This window comes from Rhinatrema bivittatum, chromosome 7, assembly GCF_901001135.1.
Source record: "Rhinatrema bivittatum chromosome 7, aRhiBiv1.1, whole genome shotgun sequence".
In the NCBI taxonomy this organism is placed as follows: domain Eukaryota; kingdom Metazoa; phylum Chordata; class Amphibia; order Gymnophiona; family Rhinatrematidae; genus Rhinatrema; species Rhinatrema bivittatum.
This window is the reverse complement of record NC_042621.1, coordinates 31,686,150-31,701,221: the sequence shown is the minus strand read 5'-3', so window position 1 is coordinate 31,701,221 and position 15,072 is coordinate 31,686,150. Positions and strand designations below refer to the sequence as shown.

The following is a 15,072-nucleotide window of genomic DNA, read 5'->3' as shown; positions in this document are numbered from 1 at the left end:
GCAGCAAGAACCCCAAGGTGGTACATCAGAGATATGGCAGGTTGGCAAAGTGTCAAAAAGACACCCTTGGTTGCACATCTGGGGCAAGATAGCTAGGCAACTATAGTTAGCAGTTACAGCTTTCCTGCACCTGTTGTTTGCTATGCACAGCCATAGACTAGAATGGGCCATAGACTGTAATAGGAAAGAAACGAATGAGACAGAAATTTTAATTTCATTCATGGGTACCCTCCATTTGTAACAAAAATGGACTCATTTGTTGCATTTTACACATTCATTTCAAACAAATGCACATCTAGTTTAAACATCCTTAATACTGTACTAGTATGATGCCTGTAGGATATTAATCATTGTCATTTTGAAATACAACATTGGAGAGGCAGGAACAACTAGAGGATTGCTCTTATTCCATTTGGACCCAATCATGTAAAATCAAGGGGGTAGGGAGGTCTGAGGGAGTAGGAGGGATGAACAGGATTCCAAGAAGGAGCTTTATCTAAAAGTTTGCTTATGGTATAATTAGCTGAGGATGAAGGGATTGGTGAGTGCTATTGGAAAATAATGAGTGCTAAAAATAAAAACAAAATGAAAAAATCCCTATATGATACTAAAAGTCACTTTGAAAATTTCCAGGCAGAAAATTTACTAAGCACTGCATTTGGATTCATTACATCCTTGGTTTCAATGTCCCAGTTAACAGACTAGAACTTTCTAGAATCTCATCTAGGCCAGAGTCCATCTTTTTTTAAATTATACTTTTTTTATGCAGTTGCTCAACTGCATAAATTAGATCATAATTAGATCTCCTGATAATACATCACTGATTAGAAAAGCACATTAAAAGTACAATATTGTTTTATTTTTTCATAATAAATCATGCACAGTCATTACCTCCCTTAGGCTGATTATCAAACATCTCTAAAACTGCATTTACTTAAATAGAAAATCAAAATATTTCCATTAGGATCCCTATTTTAATTCAATCTAGCTTTTTCTTCATTTAGATTGACCTTTCTACACTCATAATAATGCCCAAGAGCTCGAGCATGCAAGGTTGCAAACATTTCTTATTCTTAGGAGCAAAGAGTACATTTATTACACATTCAAAACGTGTTGTTCAAATAAAGCACTGCTGGATAGAGAATTTTTTTCTGAATTGTTTTTTCTTGCTCTAGGAGTGATGTAGTTTGTAGGCAGCTTTTCTAATCTTTCCATTCTTTATTTCTTTGCATACTGGAAGGATAACTTGAAAGCCTTTTCAACTTCAGAATAAAAAAAACAAGAGATCATTAAACAACGGTACACTTCAGGGCACCTGATAATAGTCCATGAGATCCTGTGCTTTGTCTGATATTGATACTGAAATATGACTTGTGATAAGTAAAATGGGACTGGTTTTATACAAATTGTTACTGAAAGGTCTACAGTTGACATTTGGTGCACAAAAATCATTTGAAACCTTTCACTGGAGAATGGCTGTTTGGATTCTCAGTGTAGACATCTACTGAGCTGGATGCTTGCTCAATCATTGCTGAGTTGGAAAGAAACACTTTTCTTACAATCCTCTTGTTGTTTACCTCCATTAGGACTGGAAGGAAGCTTGAACTGATCTTCCTTTAAGAGGCTGAGGGGGGCGAAAGTTGTTCACCATATGAATCCTTGCATCCTCCTCCTCACCTGTAAAAAACATGGTCTTTCGGAATTTCTCCATCTGTAAATACACAAAATTACTCTTAAACATGCTACTTTGCACTAGAGTTAATTCCATTACCCCTAGTTCAAACCATTAAAACGATCTAGACTAAACTGATGAAATATTAATACAATTAAACTGTTGCTCGTATATTTCCAAAATTAAATCTGAAGACAAGAAGGCTGTGCTCAGTGAGGAGGCAGACTGTTTCCAGTGTGCAGCTAAGGAATAACTGTTTTTATTAATTTATAATTATTTTAGAAGGCTTCTGTGTATAATATATTGCTATCTGTGCTTCCATTATAATCTCTTTCTCTTTCTAGATATTGATATTGGGCCAGATTTTAGTATCTACGCGCGGGCGTAGATTTGTGCGCGCAACCCGGCACACACAAATCTACGCCCAATTTTATAACATGCATGCGTAGCTGTGCGCATGTTATAAAATCCGGGGTCGGCGCGCGCAAGGGGGTGCACACTTGTGCACTTGCGCACGCCGAGCCCTAGGGGAGTTCCGATGGCTTTCCCCGTTCCCTCTGAGGCCGCTCCGAAATCGGAGCGGCCTCAGAGGGAACGGGGAAAGCCATCGGGTCTTATTTACGCCTGCCTCTGGCAGGCGTTACTTGCGTGTGCCAGCCAGCTGCCAGCGCACAATCCCCCAGCATGGCCGCCGTGCTGGAGGCCTCGGTCCCACCCCCGGACCGGCGCCTCACTCACGCCCCCGCCCCCTTCCCACCCCTTTTTCAAAGCCCCGGGACATACGCGCGTCCCAGGTCTTACGCACGTCGCCGAGCCTATCTAAAATAGGCTCAGCGCACTTAACCCCCCTGCGCGCGTAATTCCAGCCCCATTGTATATTAATTTGCTGTTGGGTTTCTTTAAGATTCAAGAAAAAAACAAAAAAAAAACCAATCTAGCTTTAAATTAGATAAAATCTCTCTCTATATTTGAATTTAGCTGTCATTAATAATCTCTGTTTAGATATTAATATTGGGGCATAAATTTGCTGAGGGTTCATTTAAAGCAAAGGCAAAAAAATACCAGAAAGTGTCCTGCTCTACCTAGCTTGGGGGCTGCTGACTCAGAGCCAGCAGGGGTCAATCAGATCCATTGTGGTCTCTGCTCACCGAGGAGACAGGAAGCACTAAAGCTTCTTGTGTCCAGCTAAGTAAAAGTTTAACTTAGTAAACCAATCAGGGGGAGGGACTTTTCAAACTCAATTGCAGATAGAGTCCTGAGAACAACCTTGACCAAGGGTTAACTGTTTAACTCCCTCCCACCCTGCCCCTCTGCCCACCCACCCCTAGGTTTGTTTTTCTGATTTAGTCTGCCTAAATACATAGGGGTAGATTTTATAAAAGTACGCCGTGCGTATCTTTTAAAATCCGGGGTCAGCGCACAGCCTGCCTCCGTTGCCTCCGTTCCCTCCAAGGCCGCTCTGAAATCGGAGCAGCCTCAGAGGGAACTTTCCTTCCACCCCCCACCCCCCCCCCCCCGCACCTTCCCCTCCCTTCCCCTAACTAACCTGCTCCCCGGCCCTAACTAATTCCTCCCCCTACCTTTATCGCGAAAGTTACGCCTGCCATGGCCCCGGAACGCCCCCGATGACGTGCCGCCGTGACATGCCCCTGACACGCCCCCCAGGAAAGCCCCGGGATTTACGCGCCGCTGAGCCTATGCAAGATAGGCTCGGCACGCGCAAGAGGGGTTTGGGGTAGGTTTTCGGAGGTTACGTGCATAACCTACGTGCGTAACCCTTTGAAAATCTACCCCTTAAGTGGCAACAAGATAAATTAGTAAATTGGTATTTCCTTAGGTGTTGCCATCAAATAAATTTACCAATTAAAAAGCAGAAAAAATACAAACAAAAAACAGACTTTGAAATTTTTGTATGCTAATGCCAGAAGTCTAAGAAGTAAGATGGGAGAATTAGAATGTATAGCAGTGAATGATGACATAGACTTAACTGGCATCTCAGAGACATGGTGGAAGGAGGATAACCAATGGGACAGTGTTATACCGGGGTACAAATTATATCGCAATGACAGAGAGGAGCACCCAGGAGGCGGTGTGGCGCTTTATGTCCGGGATGGCACAGAGTCCAACAGGATAAACATCCTGCATGAGACTAAATGCACTATCGAATCTTTATGGGTAGAAATCCCTTGTGTGTTGGGGAAGACAATAGTGATAGGGGTATACTACCGTCCACCTGGTCAAGATGGTGAGACAGACAGTGAAATGCTAAGAGAAATTAGGGAAGCTAACTTTTGCACCCGTCAGTCGCAGACGGCTGCGCCCTCTATTGCTCATCTTGTTTCTGCCTGATTCAATTCCTTTTGGGAAGATGGCTGCCTCTGCCTCTCTGCGCTGAACCCTCCGGCATCCCCAGTCCGGCATGGGAGATTGCGTTCGCCATTTTTCTCCAGGAATCACCTAGGGCATGCGCGCGCGCGCAGCCCCGTCCTTTACGTGCATCATGGAGGGAACCTCGGGGGCGTCCCCACCGCATGACATGACTAGCGCTGGTATTTAAACACTAACCACGATTCTAACTACGAGTTAGCAAGGAATCCTCCATGCTGATCTCTCTACGTTAGCAGACGCTCCCGCTCTGTGTACTCTCGCTTCAGGATGACTTAGCTTCCTGCTCCACGGGGCCTTGCCTCGCTTCTCTACACCCTCCGGGGTTAACTGCTACCAACAAGGATGCCTAAGGTATCTGCTCCTCGGAGGCCTTGTCTCGCTCCTATCTACCCTCCAGGGTTGCCTACTAATTCCAAGGACGCTTAAGGTACCCGCTCCTCGGGGGCCTTATTTCGTCTGGGACCTCCGCTCCTCAGAGTTCTCTCTTACTACAACTGCCAGCATCAGAGTGAGTACTGTCGCTCCTGTTCTGTCTCTGCATTGTCTCATCTCTCTCTCCATAGATCATCGGCCTACCCCGCATCGCTGACCATTACCGGATCTATTGGCCTCTCCATCTTGGCCTGGGTTCATAGCCTATGCCGCTTTGTGGACCACTACCGGACAAGAAGAGGAAGCCTCCCTAAATACTCCCCAGGTCAATAAGGCAGCTACAGGGAATTAGTGATCAGGACCCTTTAAGAGTAGGGAGGAGGCGTGGCCGCGTGCCTAGGGGAGGGCCGTCCTGCTGGCGTCCAGAAGAGCTGCATGGCCTGACGGCCGCGAGAGTAGGTCGGCACGCGCACCTCTGGTGCCGACCTACCCGGGAGGGCCCGTTCAGCTCGGTGAGGTCCGGGCTTTATTCCGGGGATGTTTTCCCGCTGCTACCGCGGCTCTGCCGAGGGTCCTGGCACAGGTGAGCCGAGGCCAGCGCGGGCGACCACGGCTGGAAACGCTAACATTAAGAAAGGTGGAAAGAAGGCAAAACGATCACCGGCATGGTTAAAAGGGGAGGTGAAAGAAGCTATTTTAGCCAAAAGATCTTCATTCAAAAATTGGAAGAAGGATCCAACAGAAGAAAATAGGATAATGCATAAGCGTTGGCAAGTTAAATGTAAGACATTGATATGACAGGCTAAGAGAGAATTTGAAAAGAAGTTGGCCGTAGAGGCAAAAACTCACAGTAAAAACTTTTAAAAATATATCCAAAGCAGAAAGCCTGTGAGGGAGTCAGTTGAACCGTTAGATGATCGAGGGTTTAAAGGGGCAATTAGAGAAGATAAGGCCATCGCAGAAGGGTTAAATTATAATTTTGCTTTAGTGTTTACTTAAGAGGATGTTGAGGAGATACCCGTATCAGAGAAGGTTTTCATGGGTAATGATTCAGATGGACTGAACCAAATCACGGCGAACCTAGAAGATGTGGTAGGCCTGATTGACAAACTGAAGAGTAGTAAATCACCTGGACCGGATAGTATACACCCCAGGGTTCTGAAGGAACTCAGATATATTAGTAAAAATTTGTAACCTATCATTAAAATCATCCATTGTACCTGAAGACTGGAGGATGGCTAATGTAACCCAAATATTTAAAAAGGGCTCCAGGAGAGATCCGGGAAACTACAGACAGGTTAGCCTGACTTCATTGCCAGGATAAATAGTGGAAAGTGTTCTAAATATCAGAATCACAGAAAATATAGAAAGACATGGTTTAATGGAACAAAGTCAGCATGGTTTTACCCAAGGCAAGTCTTGCCTCACAAATCTGCTTCACTTTTTTGAAGGAGTTAATAAACATGTAGATAAAGGTGAACCGGTAGATGTAGTATATTTGGATTTTCAAAAGGCGTTTGACAAAGTTCCTCATGAGAGGCTTCTAGGAAAAGTAAGAAGTCATGGGATAGGTGGCGATGTTCTTTCGTGGATTACAAACTGGTTAAAAAGAAACAGAGTAGGATTAAATGGACAATTTTCACACTGGAAGGGAGTGGGCAGTAAAGTGCCTCAGGGATCTGTATTGGGAACCGTACTTTTCAATATATTTATAAATGATCTGGAAAGAAATATGACAAGTGAGGTAATCAAATTTGCAGATGATACAAAATTATTCAGAGTAGTTAAATCACAAGCAGATTGTGATAAATTGTAGGAAGACCTTCTGAGACTGGAAAATTGGGCATCCAAATGGCAGATGAAATTTAATGTGGATAAGTGCAAGGTGATGCATATATTGAAAAATAACCCATGATATAGTTACACAATGTTAGGTTCCATATTAGGAGCTACCACCCAAGAAAGAGATATAGGCATCATAGTGGACAACACATTGAAATCATCGGTTCAGTGTGCTGCAGCAGTCAAAAAAGCAAACAGAATGTTGGGAATTATTAGAAAGAAAATGGTGAATAAAACGGAAAATGTCATAATGCCTCTAGATCGCTCCATGGTGAGACCGCACCTTGAATACTGTGTACAATTCTGGTTTCCTCATCTCAAAAAAGATATAGTTGCGATGGAGAAGGTACAGAGAAGGGCGACCAAAATGATAAAGAGCATGGTACATCTCCCCTATGAGGAAAGACTAAAGAGGTTAGAACTTTTCAGCTTGGAGAAGAGACTGCTGAGGGGGGATATGATAGAAGTGTTTAAAATCATGAGAGGTCTAGAATGGGTTAATGTGAATCAGTTATTTACTCTTTCAGAAAATAGAAAGACTAGGGGGCACTCCATGAAGTTAGCATGTAGCATATTTAAAACTAATTGGAGAAAGTTCTTTTTCACTAAACTCACAATTAATCTCTGGAATTTGTTGCCAGAGGATGTGGTTAGTGCAATTAGTGTAGCTGTGTTTAAAAAAGGATTGGATAAGTTCTTGGAGGAAAAGTCCATTACCTGCTATTAATTAAGTTGACTTAGAAAATAGCCACTGTTATTACTAGCAACAGTAGCATGGAATAGACTTAGATTTTGGGTACTTGCCAGGTTCTTATGGCCTAGATTGGCCACTGTTGGAAACAGGATGCTGGGCTTAATGGACTCTTGATCTGACCCAGTATGGCATGTTCTTATGGTCATATGTTCTTACAAAATGTCTTCTCTGTATTAAATACTGAAGAAGTTCTTGAGAAAGAGATTGAAGTGTTATCCGAAAAGAAAGAAGAAACCCAATGCATACAGAAATTCCATAAAATGATCAGTAACCAAAGGAAAAAGCTCATTGTGCTGGGTGACTCTGTCATCAGAGGCACTAATCTGGAAACTCTCAGCGAGGGAAACACTACAGTTAAAAGCCTCCCAGGATCATCGGCCAACAGAAATGCTATTCAAATAGTCAATGTGATCAAAGAAGAAAGCAAAGACTTTAAAGTTGATATCATCATCCATCTGGGAGCCAACGATCTTGCTAGAAACAGCATCCAAGCAGTACAGAGAGATTTCCAGTCTCTAGGGAAGCAGATTAGTCACATGGCGACAACCATTGCCTTTTCAGAAGTGTTACCGGTTCATGAAAAGGGGAAGGAGAGGCTAAGCCATATTAATAACTTCAATGTATGGCTCAAATCCTGGTGTAAGGAACAAAGTTTTGGATTTATTGGGGGCTGGGGTCATCTATGGAACAGTAAAAATCTCTTTGTCAAAGATGGCTTACATTTGGGCTGTAATATTTTAGAGACGTCTCCACTTCAATAAAGTTTTGAAAAAGACCGTGGCATCTATTCCTTATTGTATTCCTGACGGCTTTTTTAGATCACTTTTTTAGATCACTTACCTTCGTGTTTTTTGGGACCATTAAATCTGTCTGTGGCAGGAAAAAAAGATCCTAAGAGATAAATTCAAATCCTATGTCATAAGGCATTTAAACTAGATGCTGGGGGTAGCAGTAAGAAATTAGAATGTCACCCCCCCAAACACAAATGCAAAGGAAAAGGGTGAAATGGATAACAAAACTCAACTAAATAAGTCACAAAAGGAGTCCAGGAAAAGCAGTAACCTGAACAAGAAAAGCTGGAAAGCTATGAGCACAAATGCTCATAGTTTGGGCAATAAAATCCCAGATCTGCAAGCCCTAATGGTGGAGACGGACTTGGACGTTGTTGTTGTCACGGAGACGTGGTTCACAGAATCTCATGATTGGGATACGGCAATACCAGGCTATAACTTGTTAAGGACAGAGAGGACAGGAAAGGGTGAGGAGTGGCTCTTTATGTCAGAAACAATATCCAAGCATCTGAACTGCAAGGAAGATGGGGCAAAGAAGAAGCACTATGAGCCGACCTATAAAAAGATGATGGGGCATCCATTTTTATTGGAGTGGTTTACAGGCCTCCAAATCAAAAGGAAGAGTTTGACAGAGATCTGGTTGAAGACATCCAAAAGATGGGAAAGAAGGGAAAAGTGGTGATTGTTGGAGACTTTAATCTGCCGGATGTAGACTGGAGAATCCCTTCTGCATAATCTAACAATAGTAGATAAATAGTTGATGCCCTGCAAGGGACTCTGCTCAAACAAATGGTAATGGAACCCACGAGGGAGGGAGCTATACTCGATTTAGTGCTCACTAATGGAGATAATGTCTCTAATGTCCAGGTGGAAGAAAGGATTGCCAAAGAGGTAAAGCGAGGTGACAAAACATTTTTCAGATACATTTTATTTATTTATTTATTTATTTCAGATTTTTATATACCCGCATTCGAGACAGCAGTCACATCGTGCTGGTTCACATAAAACAGGGGTGCATAGTAAACATAACTATAACAATGGTGCGGAAAAGACAGTTACATATAACAAGGTGATAAGAACTTGGCTGAGAAGGAAGAGAGAGGACAGGTTATAATTCACACAGGTAAACGATAGAAGATAAGGTTAACCATGGAGTAGTAGGAGAATAGTTAACCATGTTGGAGATTAGTTAACCATGGTGTAGTTGGATATTAGGGGTGGCTTGGAGGTGTACATCAGAGAAAGGAGAAAAGTTCAAAGTGGTATAGTGAAATTGAAAGGTGAAAAGGATCAATGTGTGGAAAGAGACGAAGAAATGGCAGAAATATTAAATGAATACTTCAGTTCGGTGTTCACTAAAGAGGACCCTGGAGAAGGACCGTCGCTAGTTAACAAGAAACTGGAGGGGAGTGGAGTAGATGTAACTCTGTTTACAGTAGAGAATGTATGGAAAGAGCTGGGGAAACTGAAAGTGGACAAAGCCATGGGGCCTGATGAGGTTCATCCCAGGATACTGAGGGAACTCAGAGATGTGCTGGTGGGTCCTCTGTGTGACCTTATCAATAGATCTCTAGAAACGGGAGTGGTGCCAAGTGATTGGAGAAGAGCGGTGGTGGTCCCGCTTCACAAGAGTGGGAGCAGAGAGGAGGCTGGAAACTACAGGCCGGTTAGCCTCACCTCGGTGGTGGGAAAAGTAATGGAGTCAATGTTGAAAGAAAGAATAGTGAACTATCTACATTCAGAAGAATTGCTGGACCAGAGGCAGCATGGATTCACCAGGGGAAGGTCCTGTCAGACAAATTTGATTGACTTTTTTAACTGGGTGACTAGGGAATTAGATCAAGGAAGAGTGCTCAATGTCATCTACTTGGATTTCAGCAAAGCTTTTGATATGGTACCGCACAGGAGGCTTGTGAATAAAATGATAGTAAGAGAAAGGAAGTGATGATCCCCTTGTACAGAGCCTTGGTGAGGCCTCACTTGGAGTACTGTGTTCAGTTCTGGAGACCGCATCTCCAAAGGGACAGAGACAGGATGGAGGCGGTCCAGAAAAGGGCGACCAAAAAGGTGGATGGTCTACATAAAATGACTTATGAGGAGAGATTAAAGAACCTAAATATGTACACCCTGGAGGAGAGGAGGAGCAGGGGTGATATGATACAGACTTTCAGATACTTGAAAGGTTTTAATGATCCATGGTCAACAATAAACTTTTTACGTTGGAAAAAAATGAGCAGAACTAGGGGCCATGATTTGAAGCTCCAGGGAGGAAGACTCAGAACCAATGTCAGGAAGTAGTTCTTCATGGAGAGGGTGGTGGATGCCTGGAATGCTCTTCCGGAAGAAGTGGTGAAGACTAAAACTGTGAAGAATTTCAAGGAGGCATGGGATAAACACTGTGGATCCATAAAGGCTAGAGGATGGGAATGAAGAGAAGAGCCAGGGGGGTGGATTCTGGAGTGGAGGCTAGTACCTGGTGATTACTACCCTTACTCAATAAGCCTTCGCACAGTTAATGCAACTCCAACATTGCTCTCTGCTTCTGCACAGATCAATGCCTTGTTGGATGTAGTCTGAATGTAAATCCTCTTTTCCACATTTCCCCCTGCCAGAAATGTGGAAAAAGAGGATTTGCTTTCAGACAACAACCAACAAGGACTGAACTTCACAATCTGGTTAAACAATTAAGCATGGGTGTAGCTTGCTTATTATGGCAGTTACTACCCTAAACCAATTAAGCCTGATACATCACTTTGAATGCATATACGGCGTTGCTCTCTACTTCAACGGCAGGGGAAAATGTGAAAAACAGGATTTACATTCAGACTACATCCAACAAGGCATTGATCTGTGCAGTCGGGGTAAATAAGCATCTGGGTAACTTGCTTGATGCGGCGGTTACTACCCTTAACCATTAAGCCTTATGCTCACCTTTGATGCAACGCCAACATTACTCTCTGCATCAATGACATGGGAGGGCAGGAAATTTGAATCAAACAGTTACCAACAAGGGCCCTGAACTTGGTGGTTGATGAAACAGATAAGTATGGGAAAATAAGTGTGGGAGCTTGCTGGGCAGACTGGATGGGCCAATTGGTCTTTTTCTGCCGTCATTTCTATGTTAAACCTTGTGGAGCCCGATATTCAAAGAACGCTGAGTGCTTGAATATCCTCAGGTAAGTTAGGAACCTATATTCAAACTGTATAGCTGCCTACAAAATGTCTTTGAATATAGGCACATAACTGTAAGAAAAGGGATGATCTTACTTAGGCCCCCAGGGCTGGAAATTAACATCAAGACTATAAATTCAGTCCCCTGCCTTGGTCCCATCCCCTTTTTTTAAGCCCCTAAATTTAGACACCTTGTAATTTATAGTCCCTAAAGCCCAAATTTTCAAAAGGCCGCACGCGCAAATCCTGGCAGATACGCACGTGGCCCGGCCATGTGTACGCTGAGCGCATTTTAGAAACAGCCTGGCCACACGTGTATCTGCCGGTATGTGCAGAAGTGCCAGTAAGTCAAAAGGGGCAGGGCAGGCCGGGGGCAGGGTCTGGGCAGGCTGGGAGCAGGGTGGGGGGCAGGGTCTGGGCGGGTCGGTGCGCAGAACTTACTTCTTTGAAGAGTAGGAAGTAAGTTGAAAAACAAAGAAAATTAGGCTAGATAGGGATTGGGGTCAGGGAGGAGAGAGGACAAGGTAGGAAGTGTAGTAAAGGGGATAGGAAAGTTCCCTTCCAGTCCACTCCTTAATTGGAGCAGACTGGGAGGGAACTGGAAAAGGCCTACTTGCGTCGCCGCACATTGTTTTTTAAAATCCCCCACTTGCGCATGCAGATATTAAAATCCGGCACGCATGTGTGCACGGGAATCATATTTTATAATGTGCGTGTGGCAATTCTGGGAACCACATGCACATGGACGCATGCGCAGGACTTTGAAAATCTAGCCCTTAATGTCTAGCAACTGAGGCTGAGAACATTTTTAAATTCAAAAGCCTAGGTTTTTCATATATTGGGCTCTGTGGTTATCATCAGTTAAAATGGACCCCAGTCAGAGATTCCTGCTGTGATGGCTGAAACACCTGGGAACTTTTGGGTTTTGGTTACCCTGAGATTAGCATGTTGATACTTTTATATTGCTACAGAGATCACTGTAAGCACTATTTTCATTTAAACCAAATAAATGTCTTTACATTTTCTAAAATATTATTGGAAGTTCATCATTTGATCAGCCTCCCACATCTTTGCATTAAAAGATAACTTCCCTTATAACAGAAGCACTTGAGGTTTTAGCAAGAAAATACATATTTTTTACCCTTCCAGGAAAAATTATAATTTTAAGTATAATTATAATGCAACAATTCCTATTAACCTCTTAAAATCTGCTGGAAACAGCATGTGTGTGCTGCCTGTGATCATCAGCCAAGAGAGCTGATCTGCATGATCTGGCAGGACAAAAGCAGGGAATCCTTCTTCCAGCTACTTCTGCCACTCAAATAATTGCACCTACTGTTAGTTTTCAAAGAGATTTCCATGGACCGCAGAGCTCATAAATGTCAGACTGCTAAGCATGAACTGTTGCCCAACAATAACTCCCCAAGTACCATGGATTCATCTACTGCAGGGCTGGCCAATGCCAGTCCACAGGAGCCACAAACAAGCCAGGTTTTCAGCATATTCACAATGAATATTCATGAGAGTTACTTCCATACAATGAAGACAGTGCATGCAAATCCATCTCATGCAAATTTATTGTGCTTTTCGTAAAAACCAGACCTGTTGGTAACTCCTGAGGACAGGAGGTGGCCACTCCTGGTCTATTGAATTTACCTGCTCTGGGAGAATGTTGAAAGGCTACAGCACAACTACAAAGGATATTCTGAATGATAAAAGAGAGGGTGAGGCAACAAGAGTCATTGTTTAATGTAAACAAATCCAGTCCCTCAGGCTGTGAATGACAGTTGCTTCTTTATGGCTTTTGAAACACAAATCATTCAACAAAAACCCTGTCCCTAAGCTGATAGTATAGGGTAGGACATTCCCTGTCAGGGCATAGGGGTGAGGGAGGTGGAGGGGATAGCTATGGTAGGGCAGTCCTTGTGTATGTGTCTGGAGGTGGAGGGGATGGTTGGGATAGGACAGTATGTAGTGTGTGTTTGTATAAATTCATGAGGTGGATTACTCTGTAATGGTTAGATGGAATGTTGACAATATGGAAAGCATGGAAGTGTTATTTTACCTGCTTCTCAGAAACGTAAATGGGGTTTTTCAGTACTATCCAGAGAACACTTTCATTCAGAGGGGGTGTTGTCAGGGAACCAGGATATGTCCAATAATCTTGTTCAGATGGCAGGAGGCATGTGGGGTTAAAGTTTTCAAACTGGGCCTTAGTTCCCTGAAATACAATTACAAATCAGATTTGAATGTTTCACAGTTACTGCAGAATAACACAGAAACTAAATAGATGATAACAAACAAACAAAAAAAGCAATTGCTTCATCAATCTACCCAGTTATTCCTGTCTACACTGCCACGGATATATCCCAGCTGCCAGCCACAGTGTGATTGCTTGTAGGATATCAATCCTTGTCCAAGACTGTTTTTCTCATCTTCCTCCACTGTACTTCTTTCTCCTGGTAGCTAAGCATGCAGGATTCCGTTTATTAGTTCACACCCAGTACTCTTCCTCCTCTCTTGTTTTGTCCAAACACAAGATCTCACAATAATCCAAACAGCCTCCAACACCAGCATGGCTATTATTCAGACATTCGGCCTGTCCAATCCCTGAGGCCTTTCCAGATGGCACCCCACCATCAGTAACCCACAGCGCAGACCCACTCAACACAAGGTGCACGTAGCCTGCCAGACTGAACTGGCTTTGTGAGCACCTGTGGTTTCACTAGGACTTCCGGTGTTTACTGTACTTGCAGACCACCAGACAAAACAAGCTGCTAATTAATTCTATCATCACAGCCTGCCAGACAGACCTGGCTACTAGGAATGTGCATTTGCTTGAATAAATTAAATTTCCTATTTTGTTTCATTTCATTTCAATGCAAAAACGAGAGAGAAAAAACAATTAATATTTGTTGGGTTTCTTTGATTTTGTTTTGAAAAAAACCTCCACTGACCACAGCCTGCCTCGCAGTGAGATAATCAAACTTGCAGATGACACAAAATTGTTCAGAGTAGTTAAATCACAAGCAGATTGTGATAAATTGCAGGAAGACCTAGTGAGACTGGAAAATTGGGCATCCAAATGGCAGATGAAATTTAATGTGGATAAGTGCAAGGTGATGCATATAGGGAAAAATAACCCATGCTATAATTACACAATGTTGGGTTTCATATTAGGTGCTACAACCCAAGAAAGAGATCTAGGCGTCATAGTGGATAACACATTGAAATCGTTGGTTCAGTGTGCTGCGGCAGTCAAAAAAGCAAACAGAATGTTGGGAATTATTAGAAAGGGAATGGTGAATAAAACGGAAAATGTCATAATGCCTCTGTATCGCTCCATGGTGAGACCGCACCTTGAATACTGTGTACAATTCTGGTCGCCGCATCTCAAAAAAGATATAATTGGATGGAGAAGGTACAGAGAAGGGCTACCAAAATGATAAGGGGAATGGAATAACTCCCCTATGAGGAAAGACTAAAGAGGTTAAGACTTTTCAGCTTGGAGAAGAGACGGCTGAGGGGGGATATGATAGAGATGTTTAAAATTATGAGAGGTCTAGAACGGGTAGATGTGAATCGGTTATTTACTCTTTCGGATAATAGAAAGACTAGGGGGCACTCCATGAAGTTAGCATGGGGCACATTTAAAACTAATCGGAGAAAGTTCTTTTTTACTCAACGCACAATTAAACTCTGGAATTTGTTGCCAGAGTATGTGGTTAGTGCAGTTAGTATAGCTGTGTTTAAAAAAGGATTGGATAAGTTCTTGGAGGAGAAGTCCATTACCTGCTATTAAGTTCATTTAGATAATAGCCACTGCCATTAGCAATGGTAACTTGGAAAAGACTTAGTTTTGGGGTACTTGCCAGGTTCTTATGGCCTGGATTGGCCACTGTTGGAAACAGGATGCTGGGCTTGATGGACCCTTGGTCTGACCCAGTATGGCATTTTCTTATGTTCTTATGCCCAGTGAGCCTGCCCCACTGTCTCCTCTGACCCTTCCCCTCCTCCCGAAAGCATTTTGGGCCGGGAACCACACCGATCCTGACTTACCCCTCCTGTGGGGTCCACTGCGA

At 43.2% G+C, this 15,072-nt stretch overlaps 1 protein-coding gene across 2 annotated transcripts in view; it reads right to left on the bottom strand.

Annotated features, from left to right (window-relative positions):
• Positions 1 to 407: 407 nt before the first annotated feature.
• Positions 408 to 15,072, bottom strand: part of CA7 (carbonic anhydrase 7) — an 87,544-nt gene continuing 72,879 nt past the window's right edge. The window contains exons 6-8 of one of the 2 annotated variants that reach the window (XM_029610625.1): positions 13,056 to 13,211; positions 1,578 to 1,711; positions 408 to 1,262 (exon numbers count right to left, since the gene is read on the bottom strand). In XM_029610625.1, coding sequence (XP_029466485.1) covers positions 1,583 to 1,711; positions 13,056 to 13,211 — 285 coding nt within the window. In that variant the 3' untranslated portion in view covers positions 408 to 1,262; positions 1,578 to 1,582. Of the gene's footprint in view, positions 1,712 to 13,055; positions 13,212 to 15,072 lie in introns of both variants that reach the window. The other variant, XM_029610624.1, reaches the window with a different exon arrangement.